The sequence below is a fragment of the Amyelois transitella genome, chromosome 29, assembly GCF_032362555.1.
Source record: "Amyelois transitella isolate CPQ chromosome 29, ilAmyTran1.1, whole genome shotgun sequence".
Classification (NCBI taxonomy): domain Eukaryota; kingdom Metazoa; phylum Arthropoda; class Insecta; order Lepidoptera; family Pyralidae; genus Amyelois; species Amyelois transitella.
The window spans coordinates 1,685,905-1,707,043 of NC_083532.1; the positions used below are offsets into that span (position 1 = coordinate 1,685,905).

Below are 21,139 nucleotides of genomic sequence, written 5' to 3' on the forward strand. Positions count from 1 at the left end.
TTTCTACAATTCTGTCTACTTCCCCTATAAATATCATTACTTTACAAATAATGTGTTTAACGTAAAGCTATGCTTGCCGCTCTTTGCGCTTAATAAATCGTGTTTGATAAAGTTTTTAATAAATACTATTTTGGTGGTTATTTAGTGGATAACATCATCCAATATCGGTAACATTTCAGAAGGTCGATCGTGGCGTGGACCTTGCTTCGATAAAATCAAAGAGTTCCTAAACAGGGTTTGTTCCAAATTTAAAAATGTGTGCTAAAATTTGGGCCAAATATATTTGGAAAATTCGTTAGAGATTTATTTAGTCACGACAATAAAATTAAAATTAAATATAAGATTTGAAATGAATTACTTTTGCTAATAAGTAATTTAATTACTTTTATGATTTGACGAAATGGCAAATACAGAACTTAAATATTTTCATGATGACTGTCTGTTAGAAGTATTGACTGAATTACTAAATTGTGCTCTTATAAGATTTGTACAATTAAATTAACTCTTCATAAGGATTTTATTTATGGTCGCAAAACATCGCCTTGCTTTTTAATAAGGTTTGGTAATGCAAATATTTTGTGAAATATTCATAGTAGGTAGCAATATAGGCTTAATGATGGAATTGAGATTCAAATAGTGAAAAGTTGCTAGGTTAGGCCTACAAGAAGAATCTGAAGTTTATTTACCCTTCCTTGGTTGACTTTTTTTTCACCTTGCCGTGTGGTTCCCCGCACCAATAGGAAAATGAATAGGACTACTTACTCCATCTCTTTCCCGTGGGTGTCGTAAAAGGCGACTAAGGGATAGGCTAATAAATTCTATCATTAAGCCAAGCAGCCGAACGTGGCCTATTAGTCTTTTTAAGACTGTCGGCTCCGTCTACCCCGCAAGGGATATAGACGTGATTATATGTATGTATGTATGTTGGTTGACTTTGACTTTGTGAAACCTATAAAGTTAATTCGTAACAGACGCACATAGCTACCATCTTAATTCCTGACCTCATAATATAAAAGTACATTGTTTGACCTTACATCATATCCGGTTTGAAGATCATGCCAATATAATAATGTCTGCATTCCTATGTCAAGGTTTCAGGAACAAAGTTTAATACTTAATAAAAGTACTAGGTATTTTGAAGTTAAGCAAAACTTAGAGTAAAAAGTATAAATTCGACGACCACCATACAAAAAAAACAATCATAAAACCACATGTACCTACTTAGATATAATAAAAAATGGAGTCCTCATTTTTTAAATAAGTAGTTCGATTTTTAACATAACATACATATAATCACGTCTATAGCCCTTGCGTAGACAGAGCCAACAGTCTACATGGTTTAATGATAGAACATGGGTACCTACATACAAATATATTATGGTCACGTCTATATCCCTTATGGGCTAGACAGAGCTAACAGCCTTGAAAAGACTTGGCTTAATGATAGAATTGAGTATTCAAATAGTGAGAGGTTGCTAGCTTATCGCCTAAAAAAAATAATTCTAAGTTTGTAAGCTTATCCCTTAGTCGCCTTTTACGACATCCATGGGAAATAAATATGGAGTGGCCAATTCTTTTTTGTATTGGTGCCCGGAACCACACGGCACTGATTAATGATAGAATTGAGATTTAAAACAGCCTCGCGAAACGCCGCGTCACATACACTCCCGTCTCAAAGCAAACAGGAGAGACTTGCGCCCGACACTCCGCTTTCGCGGGACATTGCCTAACAACATTGTGGCTTATTGAAAAATCGTTTTATACTGTTGACGAATAAATATTTCGATAAAAATTAATTTTGACAAGAACATTTAATATGACATTATTTTAATTTTCATTTCAATTTAAATTTTCGTTTAATTAAATTTTCTGTATTTTTGCATGCCATGACTGGTTAAATGCGCGTAATATATATGCTTTGTAACACCTATAATTGTACCGCATTTATAGCAAATAAAGTATTTGTATTTGTAACAAAATAGACCCCGTCAAAAGTACCCGAAACCGCCGAGCCTGCATGAAGAGAGTTATGAATGTGGATGAAGCGAAGGAAATATGCAGAGATCGTGGCAAGTGGAAAGAGGTAGTCTCTGCCTACCCCTCCGGGAAAGAGGCGTGATTTTATGTATGTATGTAGACCCCGTCAATCAGGGAATTATTTGCTGTCACCCGGGGTGTATCTGTAGCGATAGATTTAAAGCTTACTTAATTGAAGGTGAAACGCAGTCAGAGTAAGAGAAAAGGGGAATGGATATTAGATTGGATTGTATAAGGTGAATAGAAACATGTAAGATCACATATATTTCTAACACCCATTTATTCCATGTTTCAAGTAAATAAAGAATATTTCATTTCATTTCATTTCGAACAAACGGGCAAAAAACAATAAACTTGACTCTTGTCAAACAGACATTTTTAAAATTTACTTGTCCGCCGAATTTATGGCGGGACGGAGTTCCGCGTATGAGTTTTTATACATACGGTTGTTCGTTTGTTACTAACATATAATATTATTTATTAAAAATTATATTATTTAAAACTATTAAAATATGAAAATCCCTACATATCGTCCCGGGTCCCTTTTCAGCCCTTCGCTGTTACCGGATAATGAAGAAGCAAAGCCTTCAAGACACAGCGCACTCGATACATAACTGATGAACCTGATCCTGTGCTTAATAGTTTTTTCTTAATAAATTTTGTTCTATACACTTACTATCCTATCTAGTCAAATCGCCGTTACTAATGAATATTCATACATTCCCCAATTAGTTGGCCGGTTGTCAATAAATTAATCAGCGTAGGTGTAAATTGCAATTAAAAAGTTACGAAATCGCGTTCGAATTTTAAAAATCAGCAATGGCGGTGGCGCCGACCTCGCCAATCATGCGTCTCATTCGCCCGCTCACTCGCAAAGAGAAAATGACATATGAATTGATAGATCATTCTTTGTGTAATATATTAAGGCTATATTACACATGTAGGTGTTTTGTTAAAAAAAGCACCCGCGTTTTCACTCGCGTGTTAATTTTTGTATGTACGTAAATTTAAAGGTAATTTTAATTCCATCAAAATATAGCAGCTGAACGTGGCCTTTAGTCTTTTCGAGACTGTTGGCTCTGTCTTCTCCGCAAGGGATATAGACATGATTACATTATATACATCGAAGTTCGTTCACTAGGTACTTTTAATTTGAAAGTGTAAGACACATACAGATAGAACCTAAGTTAATTTGCAGGATTCGCATTTATAATAGTCGTATAATTTCTCTTCTCGCGAGAAGTCCGTGATATTTTCTCTTAGTGCACTCCTAGATCACACAAAGAATGTCAGTCAGTCAATCAGTTAGTGTTATTTTTTAAACTTTGACTAGCGACCCGCCCCGCCTTAGCACTGGTAGAATTTATTCATATAAACCTTCGTCAGAAAAATTGTCTTTCCAACGACTTTCCGAGATTAGTGCATACATACAGACAGAGAACATACTTTATAATATAGGTATTATGTATCTATAATGATTATGATAGTAAGCACAAAAACGAAATTGGTCATAATTACAATGAATGTAAGGTCCTTTATAGCGGCAGCCATACAAAACATTTGTTATACAAATTAGTGGTAAGTTAGCCATTGTTACGATTTTAATCTCAGCTTGTTGACAAAGGCCATTAGTTTGGTGTGCTTACAAAGCTTTGGCCATGAGTACAAATACTTTTATGTGACAAGCTTATTCATGCGTAGCTATTTGTTAGCCTAATCAAATTGGACCACTTCATCTCTTTCCCCAGGATGTCGTAAAAGGCTATGGGATAGGTTAATAAACTTGAGATTCTTCTTTTAAGCGATGGGCTAGCAACCTGTCGCTATTTGAATCTCAATTCTATCATCAAGCCATAAGCTGAACGTAGCCTAACAGTCTTTCAAGACCACCAGTAGTCTATACCTAAAGGATAAATATTAGACGTGAGCATGTCAATGAATGCTTTTTACTAATGCACGTGTAGAAAAACATTATATGTGATGGAATTAAAAATACTGATACCTACTTAATTGTAGGATTCCAAAATTTAAACTTAAAACTAAATAATAAAACTGCTTAAAACCTTATCAATTGATCACTCTTTAACCTACAATTTGGCATTAGAAGGTCTACCACACCGAGCTCTCTTTTCACGCCAATCTATACTAATATTATAAAGCTAAAGAGTTTGTTTTGTTTGTTTGTTTGTTTAAACGCGCTAATCTCAGGAACTACTGAACCGATTTGAAAAATTCTTTCACTGTTAGATAGTCTATTTATCGAGGAAGGCTATAGGCTATATTTTATCCCGGATTTCCTACGGGAAACGTCAACAATGCAGGTGAAAGTTGAATGAGTCGGCCATCTGCGAGTTTTCCACGCGAACGCTGCGCAAACCAACAAAGATACCTATAGTAAAACAATGTACTAAAGATGTGAAGTGCTCATTTTTTGCCACAAAAAAGTCCGCGAGAGCATATATCTATCTCTTAAGGTTTACTTACAATAACCACTTTTATGTTCATTTTTTAAGATTATATTTTCATTATAAACATAAGTTATTTTGAAACCAATTTTCTTTAATTCAGTATTAATCCTTATCCAAATAAATATGTTTATTACTTTCGGCTTTTCGTGTAGACTAAAATTGCCATTTACAGTATATAAATCAGACGAATAGGTTTTGAGATATAGTCGTTATAAGCAATTTGCAGCAAAACATTTAATACGACGAACCAGCGTTCTTTCTAATACACGTACAGCCTGTAAGATCCCACTACTGGGCAAAGGCCTCTCATCTCACTATAAACGGTCTCCGTTCCGTCACGGGTAATGATGTGGGCCAAGTCATCGCCAAGTCGCATAACAATTAGCAGCTATAATTGATAAAGCCGAGGAGGATGTTTGCAAAAATAAATATGATGCCCAAAATAACTATTCCACGTGGACGAAGTCGCGGGCACAGCTAGTATTCCATACAAACAGTGCGCACGCGGCTTCGCACGCGTATAACAAAACTCCCGCTTAATTCCGTTCCCGAGGGAATTTCGAGAAATCCGCACTTAATGCAACCCTAGACCACATAAGGAATTTACTTACAGACATAAAATCACGTCTCTTTTCCGGAGTAGTAGGCAAAAACTACATCTTTCTACTTGCCACGATCCCTTCATCATTCTTCGGTTCATCCACATTCAAAACTATCTTCATGCAAACGCGGTGGTTACCGGTACTTTTGACCTCTGCCCTTTCGCCATGACGTCGGGTTAAAGAAATCTTTATTCTCATAAGAAAAATATTCACTTACATGAGAACTTAGAATCTAGGCTTAGAATATACAAATGTAGGTATGTCGTTGCGTGCAAGATGCAGTATAAGTACATTTAAAGGTAAATTGACAAACAGTTTAGTTTATAATTAATAAAAAAAAAACATGTATGGTAGTAAGGTAATCATTACAACCGGACTGCTCACCAAACACTGGTACTAAGCAGCGATGTTTTATGATCGCAATAATACAAAGATAAGCACGACTAGATGTGACTAGCGTGCTGTGTTATAAAGTTGTTACGATATGAGTAAAATTTTTTAAATTTGGTGTATAATAATAAATATATGTGTATTTAAATTTAAATATATATATATATACACGTTTTGTTTTATAGTATATAAAATATTATAGTAATAAGGTATCTGAAAAATGAAGTAACCAATTATTGTGGCGAATTTAGTTAGTATTAAGTATGTAAGTTTTAAGAAGTCTTTTAAATGTTTTTGTACTTTTGAAATTTTTTATACTATTCTGTAATTTGATATATAGCTGGACACTGTCATATGTTACATTATTTTTACCATATTTTGTTCGTGGAAGACGCAAAATTAACTTATTGGAATTTCTTAGTCGTCTTAGATAGGGATGTTCGTAATTAGTTTTATAAGTAATACTACTCAATATCTCTTTCCATAAGATTTTCTTCATTAGGATGCATGAGTAATATTTATTATATGTTTTGTTTATGTCCATTATTTTGGTTTCTTTGTATATTTTTATTGTCAGCGTTAGGTAATCGCAATGAAATAGTGTTTTAACCATTTTAAGATCTTTGAATGCCTTGGAGGTTAGTTTTGGCCGCGGATCCCCAGAGTTCAATCAAATAATCAATGTGTGGCTTCACCATAGAATTGTATATGTTGTATCGTACATTAAGTGGCAAACATTTAACTATCCCGCGAAGGGCACCTGTTAAGGATGATAATTTTGATTTAATATTTTTAATATGATATTTCCATGAGAGTCGATTATCCAAAGCTAATCCTAAAAAATTTTTCGCTATCTGATTTATTAATTGGTATATTATTAATTTTTCAATGATGTAAAACTTTGTATCTTATACCATTAAAAATTTGGTTTATTATTGTAATTGAGTTTGTCGTAGGTAGTAAGAGTATGGTATGTTATCTCTGATTGGGAGTTCTGTCCTTGTCAAAGTTTTTTGAAGAGATTTGAGTAATTTGAGGCATGCCCTTTATATATTTGATGGTTAGATTATTTTCTCCATTTGTGGTTCGAAGAGCAAGTTCATGTTTCAAATCTTTAAATCTGGATTGCTGGTAAGGTGTATGGTCAGGGAAAATTTTGTATTCGGTGTTATTAATTTTGCTTCTATAACGGAGTATCCGTCTGGCCGTTTCTTCATTTTCAAAGCAAACCTTAATTGGACGGGTTTTGTCTGGGTTGTACCTACCAACACGCATAACTCTAATAGAATCACAGCGGTCCTCTATAATATTTTCAATAACGCTGTTTACTTCTGCCTTATCGATATCTCGACGTTCTTTGCTATCACTAGATTTTGGCTCTGGGATACCTGCTATAATTATGTTCTTTTTCCTAGAATTTTGATCATGAAATTCAGCTAGAAGTTTTTCACATTGCGGGACTTTGTGGAGTGAGCTATTTGATATTTTCAATGAATGTACATCAGACTCCAACAAGGCAAGTTTTGTATCTGTGCTTTGAATGGAATTTACAACGCTTTTTATTTCTTCCTTAATCCCTGTCTGTTCCTTGTCCAACTTTGCTAACTTTTGTTCATTTAAGTTTAAGCCTTTCGTGATATCGATCATCTGGTCTTTGATTGTTGCAATGTCTTCTTTGATTTTTGCATTACTTTCGTTTTGCGCACTGATAGATGTTTGCAATAAATCCATAATTGCTGTCATTTGTGTTTGCATACTTGTAAGCTGCGATCGGACGTCATCATCCTCCACCAAATGTTTCCGCTTATTTCGAAATGTGATAGTTGATGCTTCGGACACAGATGGACTAGACATACCTGCAGTAGATAAGTTTGGTTGCGATCCACTGCGCTCAACGTTCATGCCACTTCTAGTAGGCGATCGATGTATGTTCATGTTGGTGAGTAACTTCCAACTTCACACAGCGGAGTGCGGGGAGCACGCTCAATTAAAAATAGCCACAAGTAACTGATGTCCGTCAATGTTAACACTGTCTTAACTTAATGCAATAAAGTTCAAAACAATTAACGACTTGATTAAATCATTTTAAATAATTTTGCTACACGTCTGTTCTGCACGCTTAGCGAACGACGAGTACGACGAACGAATTTAAAAACTACTCACGATCACGGATATGCTTGTCTTTATTAAGGTCATGAAGAGTCCGAAAAATACCTTCTGTGAATTAGGTACATAAGTTAAATTAGTAATACGTAAGAGAAAACATTTTGAGGAAACCTGCATACTCAGGCAACCATGAGCCTATGTGGGTTTATGTACCCATAGAGGTTGCAGAGGTCAGATTTAGATGGAAGTCGCTTCGTCTAAAAATCTGACTCACCCAATCCAGGATCTCTGATCAAGGATATAACCATTGTTTAAGTAAGACTTATGTTTTTATATCCGGTTCACGTAACTGTAACAAATTAAGAAAAAAAAAGAATGTCATCACGGGAAAATATGCTATATAAATAGTGATTAAATTTCAATTTGACTTTGATTGACGTTTGCGACCTACAATAAAAAACAGCTGTCTGTTTATTTATCACTAAAATTACTTGAAAATGCCCTTAATTATAATTTGTGGAACACCAGTAAGTGGGAAAACAACTAGAGCTAAAGAACTAAAAGAGTATTTTGAGAAACAACATTCAAAAAGTGTCGCAATTGTGTCGGAAGATGAAAGCATAAAAAAGTTAGGTTATACCAAAAATGAGACCTATTTGGATTCCCAAAAAGAGAAAAGGGTGAGGAGCTACCTCAAATCGGAAGTTATACGGATTATAGGAAAGGATAATGTTGTTATTTTGGATGGAAGTAATTATATCAAGGGTAAGCCACAAAACTGACAAAGCAATCAATCGCACCTCTCACTAAACAACCATCACGACCCTTTCCTTGAACGGTAGGCAGCGGCTACATCTTTCCACTTGCCACGATCTCTGCATATTTATTTTGCTTCATTCTCATTCATCATTTTCTTATGCAAGCTTATTAGGCAAGTGTACTCTTGTCCACTTGCCGACCTGCAGAATCTCTCCATATTTGTCTAAGGCTTAGTAGGAAAGAGCCAAAATTCCTATTCAAACTATCCTTGTACATTGGCTAAGTCAACCTGCTCCTTTATTCTTTTAACTTTTTTAATAAATGAGTATAAACATTTTTAGGCTATCGCTATGAACTGTATTGTGCATCGAAAGCGTCAAAGTCAACACAATGTACAGTCTACACAATAAGAAACCACGAAGAGGCCTGGGCGGACAATCAGAAAAGACCCGAATCTGAAGAACCATACACAGAAGAAGTGTTTAATGCTTTGAGTAGATTACGGTAATTAACATTACGATTACAGACATCTTTTAAGTCTATTAACTCTATCTACCCCTTCAGGGCTATAGAAGTTATTTTCTGTTACATAGATATTTTTCAATCAGACATATCAAGATTCCTTAAATAAACTTGTTTTAGGTTTGAAGAGCCAAACTCGAACAACAGATGGGATAGTCCATTGTTCACGGTACAACCCGCAGACACCCTCGATTTGGACTCCGTATACAAAGTGTTGTTTGAAAAGAAGCCACCTCCGCCTAATATGAGCACTCAAAATGTAAGTTGTATACCTTATAGAGGTTAGTTCAGAAGTTTTAACCTGTTAAATGGAACAATGAATGATGTTTTCCCTGGAAAATGGATAAACTCAGTTTTGTATTCTATATCAAAATCAAAAAATACTTGTATAATTTTAAAGGGACAGAAGCGGAATGTGTTTTTTTTATACTTTGTCATTTTATTATGTATTTTACAGCCACCGCTAAGCTCAACAAACTTCCTGTACGAACTAGACAAAGTGACTCAAGAAATCACTCAACAGATACTAGAGGCGAAGAGGCTCAACCAATCCGACGTCAGATTCCCCTCGTGGGGGTGCTCCCTGGACGCCGGCGGCTTACACCTGGCCACTCCACAGAGCATAGCACGGCTACGGAGGCAGTACCTAACGTATGCGAAGCAGAATTATGCAGGAGAAAATAGGGATAATTTAGCTAAGTGTTTTGTAAGATATCTTAATAATACGCTTGCGGAATGATTTAATTGTTTTTTTTAGTCAACCGTGTTTGAGAAAGGAGTGTGTGTAGATGGAAATGATTAAGGGAAATATAGACCATGTCTAAATGTAGGTGCCAAAATAAAATGTTATTTATTACAAGTATGAGATTGTGTGTACAGGAATAATTTATAAAAAAAAATTCCTAATGACACAACTAGAAGTGAAAAATTAAACAGCATAAAAGCCTTGGTTTCTAGGCAATATTTATTCCGTTTTTTTTTAATCTCCAAAAATATTTAGTCATCATTTGTGTCAGTATAACTGTCAGCATCTTCGAGAACCTCAAAGACAAGAGTTATCATTTTTACATATTCATTCACATTTATTGTACTCGTAAACCCCAGGAGAAGCACAGAATTATTAAATAAAAAACGAATAAAATCCAATAAACAAATTTATAATATAATCTCATGTACTTACGTATACTCTAAACAACATAACAGCTAAAAGTCTTCAGCGATGTACAATATCGCCTTGCGCTTTTTAGACCTTACAGTAACTATTTTTAAGTCTTCTTGTGGACCTTTGGACGAAATAAATATTCATATGTGTAATAACTATTATAAACTATAAAATCCCTTGACACAATTTTGTCATAGTATTAAGTATTGTACTATGTACTCAAACCCTTTTATTTGATACCCATATTGAGGGAGTCGTTACCAAAACTATGTCATCCGACATTTTGTGACGGCGGCCATCTTGGATCGATATCCTTCAAACAAGAAACAGTTCATCTATTCATAAACTATGATGCCACGGACAGGTAAAACTTAACTATATATAACACACCGTCGTCTTTTTGTCAGAGGGTTAAAATTACAGTAACATTATAAAGGACAGAGTTGCACAAAGAAACGATAGTGACATTTATTCCAAACCTATCTAATAATTAAAAAATACTCTCCTCTAATACATGAAAACAGTCAACTTTCTAACATTCTATCTTTCCAAATATATTTTTTACACTAATTTAATACCTCATCCAATACTGCTACTTTGACAGAAACTAAAGCACAATATTTATTACTGTTTATAGGCGCAAGGCGACATAATTTTTATTTAATACTTTATACATACATTTTTACAAGAATATTCAAACTCATTCAAAATAATATTAAATTGCTAATCTTCATATGAAAATCTTATGTTTCGGAGTTAAGACAATTCAAACCGCTGGACCACGAAATGTAAAATTTAGCATGTAAAGATTTCCCGAAATTGCCGTGGAACGGAAATAATATTTTGTTTAACGCGGGAGGAACCGCGGGCGAACATTAGTTTTACTATAAAGCTGCCATTTTGTAAGGAAAATGACAATGAATTTGAATACTCTGGTAATTTTCATACTTTGAAAGTGAAAAAAAAAACAAAATGTAAAATAAATTACATTTTTATTCCTAATTTTTTTAGGATATTTTTTTTAAATAGTCATCTCTTTCAAAAAGTAGTTTACATACAGTCATTATTACACATTTACTGAACATAACAGTATACTAATACTAACAAAGATGAAAAAAGCAGGTAAGATACGATAGGGCCGGACCATAAACATAATAAATGTTCCTTTTTCCCTTACTTTTTTTTTTCAGACAATAGGCATGATGACAAATTTTTGTTTAGTGAAATATTCGCATCAATCTTCAAAAAACTGCCTGAGATATAACGAAGCACATAACACATTACTTGTCATCATACCTATTCTTGCATACGTCTTTCCTTTTATCCATTTTCATAACTCTTCATGCAAGCTCGTCGGTTTAGGATACTCTTGACCTGATCTTGCCCCAGGACGTCCCCAATCTGATCAAGATACGTTCGTCTAGGCCTTTTTAATTATTTATGTGAATAAATTTAAGTATTTTCAAATGTATGTATGTATTTACATTTTTTAATTTACAAAAATCACATTTTTGTACGTTTATAAATTATAAATTTAAAACATTCTAACATTAACAATAGATTGAGAAATCACAAAGGAATGATGAATCTTTTTGAAGTGGGTTAAAAAGCATTAATTACCAAATTCGTCTAAATATTATATGCCTAAATAGGAGGTCGGTGCGAGTAAACGCGAATTTGTATGGAATTGTATTAATGCCATCGCGTTACCACTAGATGGCGCAGATTAAATCACATACAAACTCACATTTTTTATGTAAATAATAATAATCGACACATTTCGATTTATTACTTACATTTCACTATTATTCTAACCAAAATTACGTTAAAAATTGTGAACGAAAAAAGGGCGTCAAAAGCAACTGTCGCCCTGCTAACATCACAGGTAGGGCCGGCACTGCACATATCTATGGGGCGGATTATATCAAATATTACATTTATAAACGTGTACTTTTATATCTGAGAGCTCCTACATACAGTCAAACAAAGCCTTTAGGCCTTGTAATAAAGTAGAACACCACTTCGTCTCAAAGGCTCTATAACCAATGAAGACTATAAAATAGACAAATTGCGCACGCGTTTCTATTCATAAGCCATTTTAGATGACTCTTTGAAAATTGTGTTATATAATCATATAACACAATTTTCAAAGAGTCATCTAAAGCAAAAAAAAGTGTATTTACGTCAATCTCATAAAAACGCATAGAAAGAACCTTCTGTAAAAACCATTCCGACAAAAGTTGACTTGCGTTACCTTAATATGTCAGTGGGCTACACGCACATGTACTTTAAACAGGGAATATTTAGGACCACTCCATCTCTTTCCCATGGATGTCGTAAAAGGCGACTAAGGGATAGGCTTATAAACTTGGGATTCCTCTTTTAGGCGATGGGCTAGCAACCTGTCACTATTTGAATCTCAATTCTATCATTAAGCCAAATAGCTGAACGTGGCCATTCAGTCTTTTCAAGACTGTTGGCTCTGTCTACCCCGCAAGGGATATAGACGTGACCATATGTATGTATCTTCAATCATTATTCATCCTTTGGACCAACGTCTTGCGTTATCTATACCTTTATATGTCAGTGGGTTACATAAATAAGTAATTAAATCTAAACACAATAAGTTTTTCTGTAGACATATCGCAAATAAAAATAAATGTCTTTCAATTATATTCACCTTATTGTCCAATGTTGACTTGCGTTGCGTTATCTATTTCTTTTTATGTCAATGGGTTTCATACAAATATTATATTATGAAAACGCAAACAAAATTTTTAAGTGAACCTTTATTCACCCTTTTCGACCAAAGTCTTGGTTTATCTACACCTTTTACATATCGGTTGATTATGCACACAATTTGTTAACACAATAAGGTTGTTTGCAAACAAAACGCGCTCAAAAATATTTTTCCATAGATGTGTAAATATTCTTTTTTTTTAAATTATTTCAACCAAAGGCATGCGTACCTTTGCATGCCAGTAGCTATTCATAAATAGTTCAATATAAACACGACAAGGTTTCCTGCGAACAAAGCGCGAATTAAAATCCTCGCTTCCTATTATTCACCATTTCGACCAGTCTTGCTTTACCTACACTTTTATAATGTCAATGGGCTACAAATAAAAATCTATACTAATATTATAAAGCTGAAGAGTTTGTTTGTTTGAACGCGCTTATCTCAGGAACTACTGGTTTGAAATGAAAAAATATTTTTATAACATCACGCTGCAACTATAAGGAGCAAAGAAATAATGTAAAATGTGTTAAAAACGAGGAAATTATTCATCCTTGAGGGCTCAATGATGCCCAAAATAACTATTCCACGCGGACGAAGTCGCGGGCACAGCTAGTATTTTATATGAACGCGAATAATATATTTAGTTGTACCATTATACGCCCTTTTCGACAAAATTCTTGCGGTATCTATACCATTATATGTCATTGGGTTACATACATAAATAGTTTCAATCTAAACACAATAAGGTTTCCTGCAAACGAAGAAAACAGAGTCGTACTCGTGTTGCATCATAGAGTTCGGATTCTGAGCGTATTTCGTTTTGACACCAGTCTTCTCTTTCTGCAGAAATAAAAATAAAAAAATAGGTAAAAAAACTTTTTAAGTTAAACGGTTTTATGTTAAACATACATTGCAATGTTTAATATAAATGTACTAAAAACCAAAAAATAATAAAATAGATACAGTCGTGGGAATAATAAACATATGCATAGACTAGACTAAAATAAAACCGTGGGGCACGTCAATTGTCTACAAATTATAGACTTAATGTGCGATAGAAGAATCGTTTAATTCGTCGTTAGGCAGTTGGCCCGCAGACGGTGCGCAAATTAGGTACTTACTATTTTGCTGGCTAGCGAGGAATCGTTTCACTCCTCGTAGTTTGTCTTTAATCGACAAAACTTATGATAAAAGTACTACTCGCTCAACATGAAACCCTAAAACTCGCTTAATCGAGCTTGCTAACTTGTTTCCACATTCTAGCCCTACTTATCACACGTCCATCGTTGTCGGTTGAACAACTGCCTAATTATAGTGTAACATTACAAAACAAACATTTTAATCAACGATTGTAGACAATTGACGTGCCCCACGGTTTTATTTTAGTCTAGTCTATGCATATGTTTATTATTCCCACGACTGTATCTATTTTATTATTTTTTGGTTTTTAGTACATTTATATTAAACATTGCAATGTATGTTTAACATAAAACCGTTTAACTTAAAAAGTTTTTTTACCTATTTTTATTTTTTAGTTTTTTGTTTTTGTAACGAATAAACTCAAAAACTACTGGACCGATTTGAATGAAATTTGGCACAGGGATAGACTTAACCTTCAGGAGTAACATAGGCTACATTTTATCCCACTGCTTAGATTTTAATTTTGAATAGTAAATTGTATTCTACTTGTTGAGACCTTTCATTTGATACCCATGTTGATGGGATTGATAAAACCTAAGTTATCCGCCATTTTGTAGAGGCCGCCATCTTGGATTTCAATTTTTTATAGTATATTGTATTCTGCTTGTTGAGCCCTTTCATTTGATACCCATATTGATGGGATTAATGAAACCTAAATTATCCGCCATTTTGTAACGGCGGCCATCTTGAATTTATAATGATAATGAATAAACATAATTATATTGTCACCAAAATCCAAAGTGTATACAAAATTTCAGATTAATTGGTTGACAGGAAGAGGGTGAAATTTGAATTACTAAATTTGACCCAAGAATAAATAAAACAAACGGGGTGAGCTAAATAAAACCGTTTAAAAACAATGGAATCCATTACTAGTTCTCACTTTATGACCTCTGTGGCGCAGCGGTAGTACGCTTGTCTGTGACACCGGAGGTCCCGGGTTCGAACCCCGGCCAGGACGTGATGAGAAAAGAACTTTTCTTATTGGCCTGGGTCTTGGATGTTTATGAATATAAGTATTTATTATAAAATATAGTATCGTTGAGTTAGTATCTCGGAACACAAGTCTCGAACTTGCTTCGAGGCTAACTCAATCTGTGTTATTTGTCCTGTATATATATTTATTTATTTATTTATATATATATATATTTCTGTGACTATCGCCCCTTTCTACCCCGCAAGGGTATATAAAGTAATTGTATGTATGTATGTATAATTCATGGCCTAGATAAATAAACACGGGATTCTTCTTTTAGGCGATGGTCTAGCAACCTGTCACTATTTGAATATCAATTCTATCATCAAGCCAAATAGCTGAACGTGGCCTATCAGTCTTTTCAACACTGTCGGCTCTGTCTATCCCGCAAGGGATTAACGTGACTATATATATGTATGTAAATATACTCACTAATATATCAAATCCGATGTCCCGTATGATGTCCAGTAGAATGTCATACGGCGGTTCAATACTGTTCTCAGTGGGCGTGTCACTGTCAACAGTAATGACAAAAACGTTTGTAAAATTGAAGAACTTTTGAAATGACCCTCCTCCATTAGTTTGTTTTGTATTTGACAGCTGCCGCTTCGTGTAATTGTAAATTCTAATCTTGATTTTTTAAACGCGCGCGTGCAATAGAACTTTGTCGCCACGCAGTGCATGTATATTCTCTCCAAAACTCACCTATAATTGTACAGTACCTGAGTGTCCGAGCGGTGCTCAACGTTAACTATTTCAAACTTAACGTAGATACCCACTTACTAATTATTCACGTTAGCGACTTAATTATCAATAATTTGTCAATGGTTTGAAATTACATAATACAAAAAAAAACACAATTATCATACATAGCACAGCAACCATCTAATATGGAAAAACGGTTTTGGTGAAAATTTGAGAAAAACGAATTATCTAGAACGTGACATCTAGCTAGATCGATTTTTACATCCGTGTATAAACATTACATATATATAACTGACCTGTAATGGTACAGAAGTGGTCCCAAATTGATCCAATACCCGCCCGGCTGTAGTATGCTGTATATTCTCTCTATAAACTCTATGACGTTGGGTGCGCAGTCTATGAAAAAGCAGGTCGCCACACAATGCCATTCGTCCGGTTCCGTGTATACCTGGTGTACAAAATTAAATTATTTTTTAAGTAAAAATTTGTTATTTTTCTCGACCATTATATAAATATATACGCGTAGGAAGTACAGTCGCAAAGTTACGTTATTCACTACAGAAGACAGAAATAGAGAGGATGAGAGAAAAAATCAGTTTAAAAGTACATACTATATTATGGAATTTAAAATAAAAAATATTTGACAATACAAATACTCTATAATTTTTTCCTAACTAACAAACCATGCCGTGTGGTTCCCGGCACCAGTACAAAAAAGAACGGGACCACTCCATGTCTTTCCTATGGATGTCGTAAAAGGCGACTAAGGGATAGGCTTACAAACTTGGGATTCTTTTTTTAGGCGATGGGCTAGCAACCTGTCACTATTCGAATCACAATTCTATCATTAAGCCAAATAGCTGAGTGTGGCCTATCAGTCTTTTCAAAACTTGGCTCTGTCTACCCCGCAAGGGATATAGACGTGACCATATGTATTTATGCATGTACGCATTATAGTGAATCGAATAGAAGTTATTTCGCAAAAAATTCAACGACACCCTGTATATAACCTTGAGGAAGTCCCCGGCGGTCATGGAGAAGTGGCGGCCGGGGCTCTCCGCCGAGGGCGTGACGTCGGGGAACCGGGCCTCCAGCAGCTGGTGGCAGCAGGTCAGGTTGTTCACGTGCTGGTGTACCCACGGGTGGACCGTGTACTGGTTTATCTGGAACGAGGATCATTTGTTACAAGCTGTGCCCGCGACTTCGTCCGCGTGGAATAATTATTTTGGGCATCATTGTGCCGTGTAGTTCCCGGCAGTGCCGTGTGGTTCCCGGCACCAATAAAAAAAAAAGAATAGGACCACTCCATCTCGTTCCCATGGATGTCGTAAAAGGCGACTAAGGGATAGGCTTATAAACTTGGGATTCTTCTTTTAGGCGATGGGCTAGCAACCCGTGACTATTTGAATCTCATTTCTATCATTAAGCCAAACAGCTGAACGTGGCCTATCAGTCTTTTCAAGACAGTTGGCTCTGTCTACCCCGTAAGGGATAAAGACGTGATCATATGTATGTATGTATGTATCATTGAAGCCCTCAAGGATGAATAATTTTCCCCGTTTTTTTTTTTACACATATTCCATTATTTCTTTACTGTTTATAGTTGCGGCGTGATGTTATTTATAGCCTAAAGCCTTCCTCGATAAATTGTCTTTTCAACGCAAAAATAATTTTTCAATACAAACCAGTAGTTCCTGAGATTAGTGCGTTCAAATAAACAAACTCTGTAGCTATATAACATTAGTTTATACATATCTTATATGTATATAAAATTCTTTTTAAGGCGATGGGCAAGCAACCTGTCACTATTTGAATCTCAATTCTATCATTAAGCCAAATAGCTGAACGTGGCCATTCAGTCTATACGAGACTGTTGGCTCTGTCTACCCCGCAAGGGATATAGACGTGACCATATATATGTATGTAAAAGTGTTAGAGGGAAGAATCTCACCTCATCACATCGGTTGAGTATGAAGTTGCTAGCAAACAGCATGAACAGTGAGAACTCATTCCCCTGGCATGTAAATCCCCTGGCCGCTATCTCCCACGCGAGCCGTCCTAGTCCCGCGCCTGGGACTAATATTTTTATGTGACTGCGGTTTCTGTAAAAAAAAAAGATGATGTTGTACAAAAATATTTTTTTACACGTACGTTAAGGCTTATAAACTTGGGATTCTGCTTTTAAGCGATGGGCTTACAACCTGTCACCATTTCAGTCTTTTTTATTATTTCGATTTTTCATCTTAATAGCTAATATGAACCCGCCCGCCGTACCATATTATTTTAAAATCACAATGCCCAACAGGGTTCATATCCCACTTAATATTACGGCAATGATTCCACGCGGACGAAGTCGCGGGCGGCCTCTAGTTGTACCTATTTATAAGCAGTAACTGTAAATAATAACTGATGTACTCTATGATATGCAATAAAGATTTTGAGTTTTAATTCAGGCTAGACTTAGTTTGGGTGCTTTGTCGACAGTGCGTCAGGTTATTTATTTAGAATTTACTATATACATTCCGTTAATTATCACAATACCTAGCTAACAATGCATGTAATTTGTACATACAATATTTTTTTCATGATCTTTTATATCAATGAATCATGCAGCTCAGCGTGGCCTTCCAATCTTTGCAAGACAGTTAGCTCTGTCTCACAAAATCCAATCAATTTTAGCTACTCACCTAACTTCTTCCTCGGGGTATCTCTCATCGATCTCATCCAATATAGGCTTGTAGCACTGCAGTCTTTCCGGAGCGCCCAACTCGCTCCAGTCGCGCACGATGTTCTTGAGCACGGACTGTACCTGGAGGGGTAGACAATATTATTAGATTTAAAAATCATTTTACTTCTGATTAAAAATATGTAAACTTACCATAATTCTAAGTACCATGACAAAAGTGACTTAAGTTAAATTACCCCGATTATAAGCAATTTACCCTAATTATGAGTAAATTTTCCCCGATTATTACTAATTTTTCAACAAATCACCTTCTCAACATCGTGCTGCATCTTATGTTGCTTGTGCGAGGCTATCTCACAGTTATTATAATTGCATCCGAAGCTCTCGGTGCCGTTCGCTCCGTTGCTATCCACGCTATGATCCACATTCTCGAACATAGTGTCCACATCCTTAATTATCATGTGTACTGGAACAAAGATTTTGTGATAATTTAATCAATTAAACACTTGCGTTACTTACAGACTGAAAACAATGTACAAGCAAAAAGAAAAGGGGTAGGGTAGGGCAACTGAAATTTAAAAATTATGTTTCTTAGTGTTAGAACTAGAAGTTTTTCCTCGATTCCCACGGGAACGATAATTAAAGGAATTTTACGTTTCACGTGGGTAGTTTTGTAAAACATGACGGCAAATCACACAGATTGAGCCACCAGCATTTTCTTCATGAAAATGCTAGTAGGCCACTAGCGGAGAAAGTGTCCACGCTAGAAAAACTAATAAGTGAGCTCCTAAAAAATTTCGGTTATCCACCCGTGGATGTCGTAAAAGGCAACCAAGGTATAAAGCACATTTGTCTAGTGCAGCTTTAATCATCATTCAATATGCTATGGTTGCCTAGAATAAGAGTCGAATTGTGTAAAACCTGACTTACCCGGGATTATAGCTAAAAGGCACACCCGGGCTTCTTTCCAGAAGTGACAACATTATCCATAATCCAGGAAAAATAAGAAGCTATGTTATAACTGACATACCTATGCTGTTGTTAACGTCCAAACATTTCTTGAATTTGGTCAAGTACGTCTTGTATTTGCCGAGCCTCCGCTGGTGCGAGGCAGGCAGTGTCGATATTATCTTTTCAGATTTGTGTATCCTGTCGAGGCTGCATAGTCTAGGAACGTAAGAAAAAATGGAGAATTGTAAAAAAAAAACTTAAAGTTTGTCTGAAAAATAGCGTAAAGTCTTTTGCATTGTACAAATAGATAGATAGATAGATAGATAATTCATTTATTTGATTTGCTACACACAATTTACAATGAACATACGGAATACAAATTAATTAGGGTGTGAGTTGCAGCAATACAAAAAGGTCATAACTCAACGAATTTATTGCTATAGAGCAATACGCTGATTTTCAGTTATGACCTAGGTGCTAGTGCAAATATTATATTACTAGTTGCTCATGCCATGTGGATCGCCGCAATATTTAGTAGTAAATAAAAATTATGTATTTTTATTTACTACTAAAAACTTGTTATGTACAATAATTATATTAAAGAATGGGACCACTCCAAATCTTTCCCATACATACATAAAATCACGCCTCTTTTCCGGAGGGGTAGGCAGAGACTACATAGATGTCGTAAAAGGCGACTAAGGGATAGACAATAATATTGTAAGAATAATTTTCAAAAAATTTACATAAGATGAAAGTAAGATGAAAAACAAAATAACTATTACAAGTATTTTTTTAATTAATAGATTTGTTCCATAATTACTTATAACTAAATTTTTTTTTTATTTTGGTTGACTGGAAAAATCCCATATTGGAATATTGGGATAAGTCTGTCTTCTAAGTTTTGAAAATCCAATACCTGTTTTGTATTGTTTTTTAATTTTATTCTTATTATCTCTTAAATATTATCATTATGTACAAAAAAAGTTTAAAAACAATCAAACAAACAGAGAAAAACATATCCCAATTTTGCTCCCACACAAAAGTAAATTGTTTATTAGGGCCTCAATTTAGCCATCTACCTACCTTCAAATTAGACCAATTTTGCTTATTTACTTAATTTTAACAGAAAAACAATTTTTAATATGAACCTTAATGTAACAGAAATAAGGATCAAATCTTAGATAATCACCTTAACAGCAAACAAACCCATAGTCAAGTACATACTGGCAACTGACGAAAAATATATTCAGCTTCCAAAAAGAGTATAAGTACATAAATATGTTCCAAATATGACTGGAAAATCACCCTTCCGACGTACAGAATTAGAACGATAGAACGGCACGTGTAAAGGGCATAAACAAAGCCTATTGTTATATCTAAATAGGTTAAATTAATCAGTCAATAATACTTGGACAGACCTGTTGCTAGGCGGCATTTATATCTATTTTTACATGAAAAAATCTATAAATTTCACTGTAATTATGAAGTGAAGGTTATCTTTAGGGGGTTTTGTAAGAAATAATACAAAATATACTTACTTATAGTATTTAAAAGCGGTCACCACTGCTCGAAAGTGAGCCCGTTCTTTCGCTTCGTCGATTTCTTCGGCTGCCTGCATCGACGACATATCTGTTACTTTATTTAAAGAAGCGCTATAGAAATAAACGAAAAATAACAGAAAATAATGTAAGGTTGCCCGAAATAGGAGTTTTATAGAAATATTTTAGGAACGGCGACCACTTCGGACGGGTCGGCTAAAATTCGCCTTTTGACACTTTGTAACTTTTCCAGTTTCCTTTGTGAATGTGTCACAGTGACATTTGTGATAGGAA

General features: G+C 35.0%; 2 protein-coding genes across 2 annotated transcripts; one reads left to right on the plus strand and one right to left on the minus strand.

Moving 5' to 3' along the window:
• The first annotated feature begins 8,046 nt into the window (after positions 1-8,046).
• Positions 8,047-9,646, plus strand: LOC106131364 (protein KTI12 homolog). Its single transcript, XM_013330459.2, has 4 exons — positions 8,047-8,368; positions 8,704-8,866; positions 9,005-9,143; positions 9,342-9,646. Exons 1-4 carry the CDS (start codon positions 8,101-8,103, stop codon positions 9,621-9,623), a joined length of 852 nt encoding a protein of 283 aa, XP_013185913.1. The 5' UTR covers positions 8,047-8,100; the 3' UTR covers positions 9,624-9,646.
• A 379-nt stretch (positions 9,647-10,025) lies between these two features.
• LOC106131130 (carnosine N-methyltransferase) lies at positions 10,026-21,099 on the minus strand. The gene is made up of 9 exons (XM_013330127.2): positions 20,846-21,099; positions 19,384-19,520; positions 18,662-18,819; positions 18,355-18,476; positions 17,619-17,769; positions 16,678-16,830; positions 15,964-16,115; positions 15,395-15,476; positions 10,026-13,626 (listed from the first exon to the last, which is right to left on the minus strand). The coding sequence occupies exons 1-9, from the start codon at positions 20,932-20,934 to the stop codon at positions 13,519-13,521; spliced, it is 1,152 nt and encodes a 383-aa protein (XP_013185581.1). The 5' UTR covers positions 20,935-21,099; the 3' UTR covers positions 10,026-13,518.
• Positions 21,100-21,139: the final 40 nt, after the last annotated feature.